Source organism: Bos indicus x Bos taurus, chromosome 6, assembly GCF_003369695.1.
Source record: "Bos indicus x Bos taurus breed Angus x Brahman F1 hybrid chromosome 6, Bos_hybrid_MaternalHap_v2.0, whole genome shotgun sequence".
NCBI classification, from domain to species: domain Eukaryota; kingdom Metazoa; phylum Chordata; class Mammalia; order Artiodactyla; family Bovidae; genus Bos; species Bos indicus x Bos taurus.
In genome coordinates, this window is record NC_040081.1 from 72,007,194 (window position 1) to 72,022,500 (window position 15,307).

A 15,307-nucleotide genomic window follows, 5' to 3' on the forward strand; every position below is an offset into this window, starting at 1 on the left:
TAAGTCTAGTAGAATGGCCATCATCAAAAAGATGAGATAACAAATGCTGCCTTGGATATAGAGCAAAGGGAATCTTTGGTACTGTTGGTGGGATTGTAAATTGGTACAAAATTTTCATTACAAGGAGAATTTTTTTCTATTGTATCAATATGAGATGATAGATGTTAACTAAATCTATTGTAATCATTTCATGATACGTGCAAATCAAACCATTATGCTGTACACTTTAAATTTATACAGGGATGTTTGTCAATTCTCAATAAAACTGGAAAAATAATATAGTTTGTTTTTTTTTTAAAGAGGGGGATTACATGGTAAAGAGGTTAACTCTCTAAGCAGATATAATGATCCTAAACGCAAGTGTATGTGCTTTGAAACAGATTTCAGTTCAGTCGCTCAGTGGTATCTATGACCTCATGGACTGCAGCACGCCAGGCTTCCTGTCCATCACAAACTCCCAGAGCTTGCTCAAACTCATGTCCATCCAGTCGGTGATGCCATCCAACCATCTTATCCTCTCTCGTCCCCTTCTCCTCTTGTCTTCAATCTTTCCCAGCATCAGGATCTTTTCCAATGAGTCAGTTCATCGCGTCAGGTGGCCAAAGTATTGGAGCTTCAGCTTCAGCATCATTCCTTCCAATGAATAGTCAAAACTGATTTCCTTTAGGATTGACTGGTTTGATCTTGTAGTCCAAGGAACTCTCAAGAGTCTTTCAACACTACAGTTCTGACTTAACACCACAGAAACACTTCAAGGAGGCACAAACAGCAGGTCAGGAGTACGCCCCTCTTCTTTTCAACTGCTTCTCATTTCTTCCGGGAGGAGCCCGGGTGGGCCCCAGCAGCTTGGAGTGTCCCCTTGGCAACCGGAGAACCCGCAGAGAGGGGCCCAGGGGGCGGGGCTTGTCGGGCGGTAGCCGCAAGCGGGTTTGGCTCGCTGGGGCTGGGCGCGGGCCGCCCGCATCCTCTTCCATCTTCTGGAAGGTGACTGGCGTCCGGCAGTCAACCAGCGGGAGCGTCTGGGCCCCCAATGGAGAGCCAAGAGTTTTCTGGTCCTTTTGGGCTGTCCGATGGGCACCACACGGCAGAAACATCCGCTCGCTCCGAAGCCCTCCAGAAGCCCCTTGTCAGGATATTCGACATGAACGAGCAGCTAGAGGAGTCTGAGGAGGCGGGGTTTTCCGAGGAGGCCGACGATCAAGACCAGCGAGGCGAGTCCGAGGAGTATGCAGAGTCAGAAGAGATCCCCAATCACCCCAAGGCCTATGAGCTCTACCAATCCTATGAGTCTCACAAGCCTCTCAAACCCCATGCACCCTACGAGCCCCATGCGCCCCGTGAGGTCCGCAAGCCCCGCGAGCCCCGAAAGCCCCGGGGGCCCCCTGTTCCCCGCGAGCCCCACAAGTCTCAAGAAATCGAGTTGCTTCCTAGAGCCGGCGTAATGGTCTCCCCATCTCTGCTGATGAGACTCCCGCCACGGATTCCGCCGTCTTCCCTGAGCGGTAGGTGTTGGGGTCTCTCCGGGGCACTAAGCAACCCAACCCCATCTAGACCTGGGGGCTCTAATGGGAAGGTTTGTCTGCAAGGGCCCATTTTGATTTAAAGGAAGGTGATACTTACGTCATTTACCTACTGCTTTTCAGTGCCCTGTCTTTGGACCTAAAGAAGCCCTGGTAGGAAATCAAGAGTCTTGTTAATGAAACCATCTCCTTTCTGCCCTCTCTCCACCTGGTGACTTCCTAGCAAAGAGTACATTCACTAAGTGTTTACTATATGCTCAGTCTTCACCAGGTTCACAAGATAACAGGGCTGATGGAATTTGGGGGTATAAACATCCAGCTCACTTACCGCCTCTCATTGATGACTTTACCCAGAACAATTCCTTATACACACTGGGTTTCCAGTCTCTTGGCTGACCATGTTTTATCTCATGTTCTCCTTGACTTTTCTTTATCAGTCTTGATTCTATGGTCTGTCATTTCAGTTGCTTACTCACAACATCTTCCACCACCCCAATGGCTCTCTGGCCATTCACCGTACTTCTAGGAAAACCTCAATTTTGGTTAAGCCCAACCAACCACCCTCTGCCTACACCTGAGCAGCTGACTCTTCCTGTACAAAATCACATAGCCCTACTGACTGTTTTTATTTCAGTTTCATGACCACAGATCTCAGCTGGTCACTTGGCACTGCCTAGCAAGCCCATTTTATTCACCTAGAAAATTAGTTCCCCTCCTTGGAAGAAAAGTTATGACCAACCTAGATAGCATATTCAAAAGCAGAGACATTACTTTGCCAACAAAGGTCCGTCTAGTCAAGGCTATGGTTTTTCCTGTGGTCATGTATGGATGTGAGAGTTGGACTGTGAAGAAGGCTGAGCGCCAAAGAATTGATGCTTTTGAACTGTGGTGTTGGAGAAGACTCTTGAGAGTCCCTTGGACTGCAAGGAGATCCAACCAGTCCATCCTAAAGGAGATCAGCCCTGGGATTTCTTTGGAAGGACTGATGCTAAAGCTGAAACTCCAGTACTTTGGCCACCTCATGTAAAGAGTTGACTCACTGGAAAAGACTCTGATGTTGGGAGGGATTGGGGGCAGGAGGAGAAGGGGACGACAGAGGATGAGATGGCTGGATGGCATCACTGACTTGATGGACGTGAGTCTGAGTGAACTCCAGGAGTTGGTGATGGACAGAGAGGCCTGGCATGCTGCGATTCATGGGGTTGCAAAGAGTCGGACACGACTGAGCGACTGAACTGAACTGAACTGAATCTGTGAGAAGATGTCTAAATGTCTTCTTTACATCTCCTCCAGCCTTCACATCTTTGACTCCAAACAGCTGAAGACTTTGCCTCACACTTGAGAAAGTAGAAGCAATGTCATTAACTCCCTTATTTTCTTACCACTAATCTATTGCCTTACTTGAATCTGCATCCATGGATTCTGTCTCTTCTCATACTGCAGGGAAGAGTCACACCTCTTTCTTTGAGAAGCAAATCTTCCACATGTGCTTTGGAGTCCACTCTTGTCTCCTGAAGAACTTTGTTCCAGCAATTATTCCCCTCTCTCCTACAGGATCAATTTCTCCCTTTCTAATGAGTCAAACCCATGAGCATACACATACACTCTAGAATCTTCTGTCTTGAAGTAACCCTTAACCTCAAGTCTTCTTCAGACCTTTCTCCTTCAGTCAGCTCCATTTTTCTGCATTTTTCTGCAAGTCATTGCAGAGCTTGTCAAAAGAGTTGTCTGTACTCACTGACTCCTTTTTCTTGCCTGTAATTCTTCCCTCAACCCACGTAGTCAGGCATCTTTCTTATCCACTCCACTGAAACTGCTCTAGTTGACTACCTTTCTGTCCACTGCCAACCCTGTTGTCATGCATGGAGATTTCAGTATCCATATAGGTGATCCACTTGGCTTCTTAGTTCTTTGACCTTGTCACCTTGAATGACGGGATCTTTCACCCCATCTTAGACATCTACTCCACTGGCCTTTGATAATGTCAATTGCTGTACCATTTCCAAAATATCTATTTCAAGCACTCTAATCACTTCCCATTTTTCCAGTTCACTTACTCTGACTTGTACCCTCTCAATTCTTCAGCTTCAAAGGGACCTGTAATCCATTGATGCTATCAACTGTTCATTATATATCACTCACTACCTTATGTCTTTTTGTCTCTCCTTTCTCACTTTATAGTCCATGGTCTACCAATGGAATTACTTCCTTGCAACTATTGGCTTCATTGTCTCTCCCTCTATCTTTCTTGATTATTTAAATCCAGTTCTTGTCTGCACTTGAAAAGATAAAAAAAAAAGAGAGAGAGAGAGGGAGAGAGAAAACAAACAACTGTGTTGACTGGTCTTTAAATCCATGACTGTAAAATTCAAGTGTGCTTTCAGTGGTGCTTAGCAATGAGAATGTGCTTAGTGGTGCTTACATTTCCCTAATCAATTCATTATCTAACATGGAACCTACCAAACTACCAGGTTCTATGTATATACTCTAGCTTTTCTTTTGTTAATAATAGACAAACTGTCTTTGTTCTTACCAGAGGCCATTCTCTCAACCTTTATGTTAGATCCTATCCCACATAACTTTAAGCTCTTTACTCCTCTCTTTCCTGTATCATTTTATTTCACTCTCAACTGGATCATTCCTATCAGCACATGAACTTGCAGCAATAACTCCTAGCTTGAAGAAACCAAACCTCCCCTTAGCCTTATGTATCCTTCCTGGTACCACTCCTATTCTCTACTCCTTTTTAGAGAAAAAAAAATCCTCAAAATAGTTGTTTATGAGTCATTATTTCCATGTTCTCTCTTCCCATTCTCTTGAGAACCTACTTAAGCTTTTATCCCCTCTACTTAGCTGAAGTTGCTCTAGTTGAGGTCACAATGACCTCTGCTTGCCAAATTCAATGACTGATTCTTCATCCTCATCTTACTTGTTTGATACCTTCACTCCTTTTTTCTTGGAGGTCTTTCTTTATTTGACTGCTGGATACCCCTGCCTTCATCATTATCCTACCTCATCGATTGTTCCTGACTCAATTTCATTTGCTAGATCATCTGTATCTTCCCAGCCTCTCAGTTGAAATGGGTGATGGCTCGGTGCTCTCAGATTCTTTAGACTTTCCTTGTTCCATGGGCAGTGTCATCCGTTCTAGCTTTAATCCTATGCTAATGACTTCACAAATTATCTCCAGCCTCAATTTCTTTCTTTCCAGAATTTTATAACCAGTTGTCTTTTAACATTCCTACTTGAATATCTAGTAGGAATGTAAAATTGAACATATCCATAACTGAACTCTTACTTTTACCCCCAAACTTGATCTTCCTCCATTGTTCCCCATTTCAGCAAATGACACCACCATTCATTCATCCAGGTGCTCAGGTCAAAAACCTGGAGTCATTCTAGACACCTGATTTTCCTTTACACGTTACCTCCAAGCCATTAGCAAACCCTGATTTTGAAATATGTCATGACAATATCCATTCTTAACATCCAAACTTTCACCACCTTTGTAAACCACTGTCATCTCTTGCTTGATCTGCTGCAGCAGCTTCCACTCTTGCCCCATTCACGCATCCCCCACTCTATTCCCCCAGTTCATGCTTCATGTAGCAGTCTCGGGGATCCCTGAGAACATAAATTATATGCAAATTTTCTGCTCTCAGCTCTCCAGAGAGGTTCTCATGTCACAGAGTTTGTAGTTGAAAGTCCTAAGCAGGCCTACAAGGCCTTATCTGACTGTCTCTCCAGCCTCCTGTCCCAACACTCTTCCCACTGTCTCTGCTCTCGAGCTACATGGGCCTCCTTGCTCTTAACTCAGTCGTTTCACTTGCTTTTTCCTCTGTCAGCTTGCTCTTCTCTCAAGTATTTGTCACCTCCTTATAAATACGTACCAGATCACTCTGTCAAAAATGTTCTCTTTGAATCACTACAAATGACCCAGTTTCATTCCTTTTTATGGCTGAGTAATAATCCATTGTATATATGCACCTCATCTTCCTTAGCCATTCCTTTGTCAGTGGACATTTAGGTTGCTTCCATGTCCTATCTATTATAAATAGTGCTGCAGTGAATATTGGGATATATGTGTCTTTTTAAATTATATAAACTTTCTTAGTGCTTACTCAGTTACTAATGCTATCCTAACATAGATAAAATCAGGTGAAATGAAGCATGTATTTGAAAATAGAGAAAAAAGCCACGAAAGTACAGACTGAGGGGTATGAGAGGAGACATAGCTTCATAGGTAGCTTGGGGAGGTGATATTTTTGAGCTCTAGTTTGCATGGAGGTCCCAGTTTTTGCTGTTGTTACATCAGAAAGAAGAGCTTGGCCTCTTCTTCTGCCTTCTCACCGGCAAGCAAAAGCCTTTCCCATACCACATGACCACATGACCCAGAGCTAAGGCAGAGGGGAGCACAGTGCGAGGGAGCTGCGCCTGAGAGAAGATCAAAGAAGGATGAATAGTAGTAATGATTATATAGCTTAACCTGTCATGTCAAAGAACATCCCAATGTCTGTTTACATGGTCATACCCAGCATAGAACTCGACTACTTTAAGACCAATCTTCAAAATCATCATGTACCTAAAACAAGCACAAATTTTACTTCAGAAAGCTCTGAGAAGTAATGTAGGTTTTACTGGAGTATATTCCAGGGAATTATACCATCTCATACAGAGCAAAGCAGGCTAAAATGTTATTGAGACACATCTCTTCCCAAGTCTCTGCCACCATGACAGCTGTCCCCCACAGACACCTTTCCTCTTCCTCTCAAGCGCCAGCTTGCCTCTCTCTTGCCCATAGATGTGTTCTGAGAGGTGCTCCCTGCCTTTCCTTGATAGATCAGTGGTGTTCTGGTCACACCTGAGGGCTGAGCAGCTCAAACATGGGCTCCTTAAGAAGACGGGGTAGAGGGCAAGGTGGAGAATAGTTATACTTTGGTACCTCATCCTTTTCATGTTACAAATGCTTACTGCTACACGCGGAAGGAATCTGGTGTAAGGAGTGCCCCAGTCCCCATCAGGGAACAGCCTTGATCATGCTTCGTCCCAGCAGATGGCAGCCTTCCCCAGAAGATGGTCTGGAGCACAAGCCAGCTCGTTCCACTTGCTGGCTTGGTGGCAACGTGAGCAGTGTAGTTTGTGTGCTAAGGAATAAAATACAGATATCTAAAGGGCATAGCACAGCAATAACATTCTGATTATCTCTTAAAGGGAGATGCTTTTCACCATCCTGCTCAGAATCCTTTCGGGGCTTCTTCCTGTCAAGAGAGTCCGAAATGCAGTACTTGGATGCAATCTCAAAAACGACAGAATGATCTCTGTTCATTTCCAAGGCAAACCATTCAATATCACAGTAATCCAAGTCTATGCCCCAACCAGTAACATTGAAGAAGCTGAAGTTGAACGGTTCTGTGAAGATCTACAAGACCTTTTAGAACTAACACCCAAAAAAGATGTCCTTTTCATTATAAGGGACTGGAATGCAAAAGTAGGAAGTCAAGAAACACCTGGAGTAACAGGCAAATTTGGCCTTGGAATACGGAATGAAGCAGGGCAAAGACTAATAGAGTTTTGCCAAGAAAATGCACTGGTCATAACAAACACCCTCTTCCAACAACACAAGAGAAGACTCTATACATGGACATCACCAGATGGTCAACACCGAAATCAGATTGATTATATTCTTTGCAGCCAAAGATGGAGAAGCTCTATACAGTCAGCAAAAACAAGACCAGGAGCTAACTGTGGCTCAGACCATGAACTCCTTATTCCCAAATTCAGACTTAAATTGAAGAAAGTAGGGAAAACCACTAGGCCATTCAGGTACGACCTAAATCAAATCCCTTATGAACCTAAATCAAATCCCTTATGATTATACAGTGAAAGTGAGAAATAGTTTTAAGGGACTAGATCTGATAGATAGAGCGCCTGATGAACTATGGAATGAGGTTCGTGACATTGTACAGGAGACAGGGATCAAGACCATCCCCATGGAAAAGAAATGCAGAAAAGCAAAATGGCTGTCTGGGGAGGCCTTACAAATAGCTGTGAAAAGAAGAGAAGCGAAAAGCAAAGGGAAAAAGGAAAGATATAAACGTCTAAATGCAGAGTTCCAAAGAATAGCAAGAAGAGATAAGAAAGCCTTCTTCAGTGATCAATGCAAAGAAATAGAGGAAAACAACAGAATGGGAAAGACTAGGGATCTCTTCAAGAAAATCAGAGATACCAAAGGAACATTTCATGCAAAGATGGGCTTGATAAAGGACAAAAATGGTATGGACCTAACGGAAGCAGAAGATATTAAGAAGAGATGGCAAGAATACACAGAAGAACTGTACAAAAAAGATCTTCACGACCCAGATAATCACGATGGTGTGATCACTGACCTAGAGCCAGATATCCTGGAATGTGAAGTTAAGTGGGCCTTAGAAAGCATCACTACAAACAAAGCTAGTGGAGGTGATGGAATTCCAGTTGAGCTATTCCAAATCCTGAAAGGTGATGCTGTGAAAGTGCTGCACTGAATATGCCAGCAAATTTGGAAAACTCAGCAGTGGCCACAGAAGTGGAAAAGGTCAGTTTTCATTCCAATTCCAAAGAAAGGCAATGCCAAAGAATGCTCAAACTACTGCACAATTGCACTCATCTCACACGCTAGTAAAGTAATGCTCAAAATTCTCCAAGCCAGGCTTCAGCAATATGTGAACCGTGAACTTCCTGATGTTCAAGCTGGTTTTAGAAAAGGCAGAGGAACCAGAGATCAAATTGCCAACATCCGCTGGATCATCAAAAAAGCAAGAGAGTTCCAGAAAAACATCTATTTCTGCTTTATTGACTATGCCAAAGCCTTTGACTGAGTGGATCACAATCAACTGTGGAAAATTCTTCAAGAGATGGGAATACCAGACCACCTGATCTGCCTCTTGAGAAATCTGTATGCAGGTCAGGAAGCAACAGTTAGAACTGGACATGGAACAACAGACTGGTTCCAAATAGGAAAAGGAGTTCGTCAAGGCTGTATATTGTCACCCTGCTTATTTAACTTATATGCAGAGTATGTCATGAGAAACGCTGGACTGGAAGAAACACAAGCTGGAATCAAGATTGCCGGAAGAAATATCAATAACCTCAGATATGCAAATGACACCACCCTTATGGCAGAAAGTGAAGAGGAACTCAAAAGCCTCTTGATGAAAGTGAAAGTGGAGAGTGAAAAAGTTGGCTTAAAGCTCAACATTCAGAAAACGAAGATCATGGTGTCTTGTCCCATCACTTCATGGGAAATAGATGGGGAAACAGTGGAAACAGTGTCAGACTTTATTTTTCTGGGCTCCAAAATCACTACAGATGGTGACTGCAGCCATGAAATTAAAAGACGCTTACTCCTTGGAAGAAAAGTTATGACCAACTTAGATAGCATATTCAAAAGCAGAGACATTACTTTGCCAACAAAGGTTCGTCCAGTCAAGGCTATGGTTTTTCCAGTGGTCAATATGGATGTGAGGGTTGGACTGTGAAGAAGGCTGAGTGCCGAAGAATTGAAGCTTTTGAACTGTGGTGTTGGAGAAGACTCTTGAGAGTCCCTTGGACTGCAAGGAGATCCAACCAGTCCATTCTGAAGGAGATCAGCCCTGGGATTTCTTTGGAAGGAATGATGCTAAAGCTGAAACTCCAGTACTTTGGCCACCTCATGCAAAGAGTTGACTCATTGGAAAAGACTCTGATGCTGGGAGGGATTGGGGAAAAGAGGAGAAGGGGACAACAGAGGATGAGATGGCTGGATGGCATCACTGACTCGATGGACGTGAGTCTGAGTGAACTCCGGGAGTTGGTGATGCACAGGGAGGCCTGGCGTGCTGCGATTCATGGGGTCGCAAAGAGTCGGACACAACTGAGCGACTGATCTGATCTGATCTGACCAGGGCCCATTGTGATCTGACAGTGAAAGTTAGTCGCTCAGTCATGTCCAACTCTTTGCAAGTCTTTGAACTGTAACCCACCAGGGTCGTCTGTCCATGGGGTTTTCCAGGCAAGCGTACTGGAGTGGGTTGCCATTTCCTTCTCCAGGGGATCTTCCCAATCCAGAGATCAAACCTACATCTCCTGTGTCTCCTGCATTGCAGGCAGATTCTTAACCTGCTGAGCTAACATTGCTGCATGCAAACTCTTTAGTTGCTGCATATGGAATCCAGTTCCCTGACCAGGGATCGAACCCTGGCCCCCTGCATTGAGAGAACAGAGTCTTAGCTACTGGGCCACCAGGAAGGTCCTTCTTGTATCACTCTGCAAAGTACTTTTTTTTTTTTTCTTCCTGAATGGGAAACTTTATTTTGTTGGAGTAGTAGGCAGGGGTCCAGTCTTAGAACTTCTGAAATTACATCTTGGTGCCAGCAGCCTTGGCGAAGTCCATGTTGAAGCACATTGTCTTGCTCAGAGGCCAGCACTCACCCGCTGTGGCAATGTTGAGGATCTTGACATCCCTAAAGCAGGAGGAAAGGTGCATGGACATATTCTTACGGTACGAAGTGGTTGATGCTTTTGGGTAGTGGAGGTAGTCTCAGTGATGCCAGTGGTCCTCTGCATCTTCATCTTAGCCACTAAACAGGATCCACACTTGGATGGAGATGATACCATTGGAAAAGAAAGGGCATTTCTTCTGCATATAAGTGGCCCCCCAGGCTTCCTTTGGTGTATTAAAGACCAGATCAATGTTCTTGTTGTATCGTGGGACCGTCTTCTTGCCAGTTTCTCTAAGCAGGACCCTCTTCTTATTTTGGAAAATGATTGGTTGTGTTTCGTAGGCATGCCCAGTCTGAATGTCTGCCATCTTCCTGGCCACTTGAAAAAAGGCTCTGCAAAGTATTTTTGTCCTCAGCTTACAGAAGAGGAATCTGAGACTAGGTAGTTTGTCTGCAGGTGTGTAGTGGTGGGACCAGCATTCAAAGCCCTGTCGGTTTGATCCAAAGCCTGGAATATCTCAGGGACTAGACGAGTGAGAGTGGGGATCACTGGGAGAGAAGAATGGTGAAAAAAAGTACTGTTGTTAATCTCTAGGAAAAAGGAGCTGGAAAGTATTTTAGGGAGTGTTACTAGAGTCATGCTCAGGAAGGTCTACCCAAAGGATGGATTGGATATGTACAATCCTGCCCTCGCCCCCAAAGAAATATGGCTGCTTGAACCCTGCTATGCCCGAGTCATGGCTCCAGCCACATTCTGGGAATTTCAATGCAAGCACATACTTAGTAGAAGAGGGAGCTTGATGCTATTGGAAAGAGCACTAAACTAGGAGGTAAGAGATTTGGAAGTTACTTTTGGTCTTGTCATAGATGCGTGTTTCCTTTCTAGTGAAATGACATGCATGAACCTGTTTCCTTTCTAGTGAAATGAGATGCGTGAACTCACTCTCTACAGACACTTGTAAATGCTGAGAGTCTGGATGTTAATACAACTGCTTGATTTGATACAGCAAGGTGTTGCCAAAGTGAGATTACTATAGATTCTTGAATATAAGGAAAGAAAAAGTTCTGGCCAATTTGAATAGATAATCTTTTAGGGAGAAACACAGAATAGACAAACGTTTGTTTAGAATTGTGTTAACTGTGCTATACCTATAAAATTAAAATAACATTAAAATCAATGGTATAATTTAGAAAGTTATTTCTAATGTCATATTTCATAGAAAAACAGTTTTATTCAACTTTTTCACTTGCATGCTTAATACCACTATGGTTGCCTCTTGACTAATTTATCAGTTTTTCCAGAAAAATCATTTTTATCTCTACAGCTTTATTATAGAAATATTCAAATGCACCCAAAATAGAGAATGTTATAATACACCCCCATCTAGTTTTAATATTTATCATTTTGCTAATCGTTTCATCTAGGCATTCTCCTGCCAACCCTTCCTACTGTGCACACATGCGTGAGCACATGCACAAGTGCACACACACACACACGTTTTGGGGCCTCCTGTAGGACAAATTGTTGTAAAGAAAATACTAGACAGCATGTCGTTTTGCCCATTATATCTTGTATGCCTTTCTAATTACTAAGGACTTTTTAAAAAAACGTATCATGTCATTATTTGCACTTTGAATCTACAATTATTATTTAATACCATCTAATACCTGTTAAATATTTAAACTTCCTTAATTGTCTCTGCCTGCAATACAGGAGACCTAGGTTTGATCCTTAGGTGGGGAAGATCCCCTGGAGAAGGAAATGGCAACCCACTCCAGTAGAGTTGCCTGGAGAGTCCCATGGACAGGGGATCCTGGTGGGCTACAGTCCAGGGGGTCACAGAGAGCTGGAATAACTGAGTAACTAACTTTCACTTGTAGTTGTCTCAAAACTGTATTTTTACAGCTGGTTCGTTCTAATTAGGCCTCAAACAAGGGTCACACGGCTCTGTTACTCTTTAACACTAACTCTAATACTCTCTCCCTTTTAAAACACACTTGTTAGAAAAATTGGGTAAAATATCCCATGTTCTGAATTTAATTTGTTTTTTGTGATGTCTTTAACTTGTTCTTTTAGCTCCTCTGTTTCTTGCAAAGCATATAGACTGAGAGACCTGCTTAGATTGAAACTAAATTGTTTCGAGCAAGAATTTTTCATAGGTGGTGCTGACACACAGTGTCAGGCTCTCCCGTTTGTGGTGATTCTCAGGTTGACAAGTGAGTTCAGGTGAGGTTGGCTCCATCCCTCCTTGGTAAAGCTCCCATCCACATTTCAGCAGCCGGTTTCAGTTTTTGCCTAGATTCCATCATAGCATTAGGGATAAGACAGGTCCCTTTTGGATCTATGTTTGATGCTGTTCCTGGCTATTGTTAGAAACCCATTCATGTAATGTAACAGAACTCTTAAAAATTCATTCTGTAGCTGTACTTTTATCTTCACAATACAATCACCTCATTCTTTGTGCTTTGTCTTTCTTTTTGCTTTTTAAAATGACATCCAACATCCAACGCTTAAGATTATAAAATTATATCACCAAAATATTATTAAATCTGTTTTAAATTTCTTTACCTCTTCCCTCTTTTGTAAAATACAGATTTAAACTTAAATTGTATGGAGAGCTCTATAATTATTCCATTCTAGCATTAACTGAAATTATTTCAGGCTGCTGTGTTTTTGTTTGCCATTTCTTTGTTGGGAAAATAAAGTAATTGAGGAAGTGCTTCCTAAGATGAGTTCTTATAAGGACTTGCATGTAAGGTAACCTTTTTTCTGAGAAATAATTTTTGGGAACAAAATCTAGCCTTATATTCAGTTATTATGATACTTTACTGAAAACTTCTTATTTTTTAAAATTTATCTTAGTTTCATGTAACACATATATCAAAAATAAAATTTGAAGAAGGAAAAATCTAAGAAAATAAGATTTTCTTCATCTTTTCATTATCAAGTCTTATAATTTATTTAATGTGTGTGTGTATAAAACCATTAAGAGACTTCACAAGAGAAGTTTCTTTCAGATTTCATATTAGGAAAAGTTTACGGCTTTTGCTTTCAGTGGTAAAATGTTCAGATATAATGGTACATGACTTTATTTTACATTCTTCATTTTGTATTTTTATTTCCCTTCTTCGTCCACTTTTTTTCTACCTGTTTTCCTGAATTTTTCATCTTAGATAATATCCTGTTATGTGTTTATGTAAGCAATCTCAAATCCTTTTAGAAATGAGGGGGAGGGTATAAAGGCATAAAGAATCCAGTGAAAATACATGTTAATACAGGTGCACAATTAGGTTCTCATTGCATTAATATTACTTTTCATAGTTGGAACCCTTAACAGTAAATTATTTAAACTTTACAATTACTCAAACTTAATAGTTACTTAAACTTTTTCTTTACTTATAGAAATTTAAGCAGAATCCTAATTTTAAAATTTTTAGTATTCCTCTGGGTCATCCCAGTGCACCAGCCCCAAGCATCCTGTATCATGCATCAGACCCGGACTGGTGATTCGTTTCACATATGATATTATACATGTTTCAACAGAGGGATGGTATGGGGAGGGAGGTGGGAGGGGGGTTCAGGATGGGGAACACATGTGCACCCGTGGCGGATTCATGTTGATGTATGGCAAAACCAATATAATGTTGTAAAGTAATTAGCCTCTAATTAAAATAAATAAATTTATACTTAAAAAAAGAAAAGAAAAAAATTTTTTAGCATTAATTATTTAATTTGCCCAAGATTGAACAGTTGAGTAAGTAACAAAACTGGGGTTTGAGCCATGTCTGTCTGATGTCAGAGCACACCCACTTTCCTTTACCCTGAACACTCCAGACGGTAGAAAATGTTATTTCAGAGCTCCCAGATATGGTTAGAAACTCCCCAGGAGAAACTGGAACAATTTGTCCTAAAGAGGCCTACTATAATAGGCCTTAGGATAAGGCCTATATTTGCCCACATTAAAAAAGAACTTCTAAACATGAATTTTAATTTGCTTCCATTTCGTCTGTTTTGGATAATACAGGTGTATCCAGCTTTTTACTGCTGAAGATACCACCGTTAACATTTTTGTGCATAAGTCTTTGCCCACACTTGTAGTTACTTCTTTAGAGGACTAAAGAAAGTGCTCTGAAGTACTTCTAAAGTACTTCTATTTTAGAAGTAGAATTAGGTTAAGGAAGGTAAGTATTGCTGACTCATACACCAAATTATTTTTCACAAAATGAACTAATTTAAATATCCACCAGCAGCATGGAAGTACTTACTTCATCTGATGCTTCCAGCATTGTTATCCTTTGTAAAAACTTTTTGCTAATGTGATAGTTTTTTTTTTAAATCTCATTCTTTATTTGCATGGTTTTGATTACAAGCAAGTTTGAACTTTTTATGTTTATTAGCCCTTCATACGTCTTCCTCTTCTTTGAACTCCTCTTTGTCTGTTTAACTTTTGAAACCTTTTTAGTGTTTTTCTTATTCATCTGTACTTTTATACTCTTCAGATATTAAGACTTTATCGTTTTGTTACTACATATTTCTCTCAATTTTTGTTTTCTAAGGTTTATTTTTTGACACACATTTTAAGTTTTAAATATTTTAATCTGTATGTTTCCTCTCTATCTTTCATCACCTTGAATGCAGATTAAAATCCAGTCATTAAGTACATATTCTCTTATTTTTACTCTAATTCAGTTTTTAAAAAGAAAAAATTTAACTATTTGATTTACTTGTGGTTTACTTTGGCAGATGTGCTGTGCTTAGTCTCTCAGTCATGCCTGACTCTTGCGACCCCATGGACTGCAGCCTGCCAGGCTGCTCTGTCCATGGGGATTCTCCAGGCAAGAAGACTGGAGTGGTTGCCATGCCCTTCTCCAGGGATCTTCCCAACCCAGGAATCGAACCCTGGAGACCAAAGCAGGTCTCCTGCTTTGCAGATGGAGTCTTTACTGTCTGAGCCACTTGGGCCTTTCCCCCAAATAGTTATTTTTTCTAGTCCCTTTGTTTATTGATTTGTAATGGCTATTTTTGATCATATCTTTTATTTTTTTTAAACTTATTTATTTGGCTGCCATGGGTCTTAGTTGCAGCTTGGGAATCTTCAATCTTCTTTGCAGCATGCTGGTCTTTTTTAGCTGTGGCACGTGGAATCTTTCAGTTGTGGTGTGCGGGAATATCTTTGATTCCTATTGAATCTTATTTTTGCGTTTCCTTTTCCTTTTGCAGATCCTGATCCTTGCGACTTTGTAAGGAAACGGTAAGAATATAGATATAGCACTATTTTCCCAGACTTTACTAGCTGAAAGGGGTACTCAATCTGGGGCATTTGAAGT

General features: G+C 41.5%; 1 protein-coding gene and 1 pseudogene across 1 annotated transcript in view; one reads left to right on the forward strand and one right to left on the reverse strand.

Moving 5' to 3' along the window:
* The first annotated feature begins 1,030 nt into the window (after positions 1 to 1,030).
* THEGL (theg spermatid protein like) overlaps positions 1,031 to 15,307 on the forward strand; it is a 40,997-nt gene continuing 26,720 nt past the window's right edge. Inside the window, exons 1-2 of the mRNA XM_027545304.1 lie at positions 1,031 to 1,508; positions 15,201 to 15,231. Coding sequence (XP_027401105.1) covers positions 1,031 to 1,508; positions 15,201 to 15,231 — 509 coding nt within the window. The remainder of the gene's footprint in view (positions 1,509 to 15,200; positions 15,232 to 15,307) is intronic.
* Positions 9,880 to 10,347, reverse strand: LOC113894721 (annotated as a pseudogene).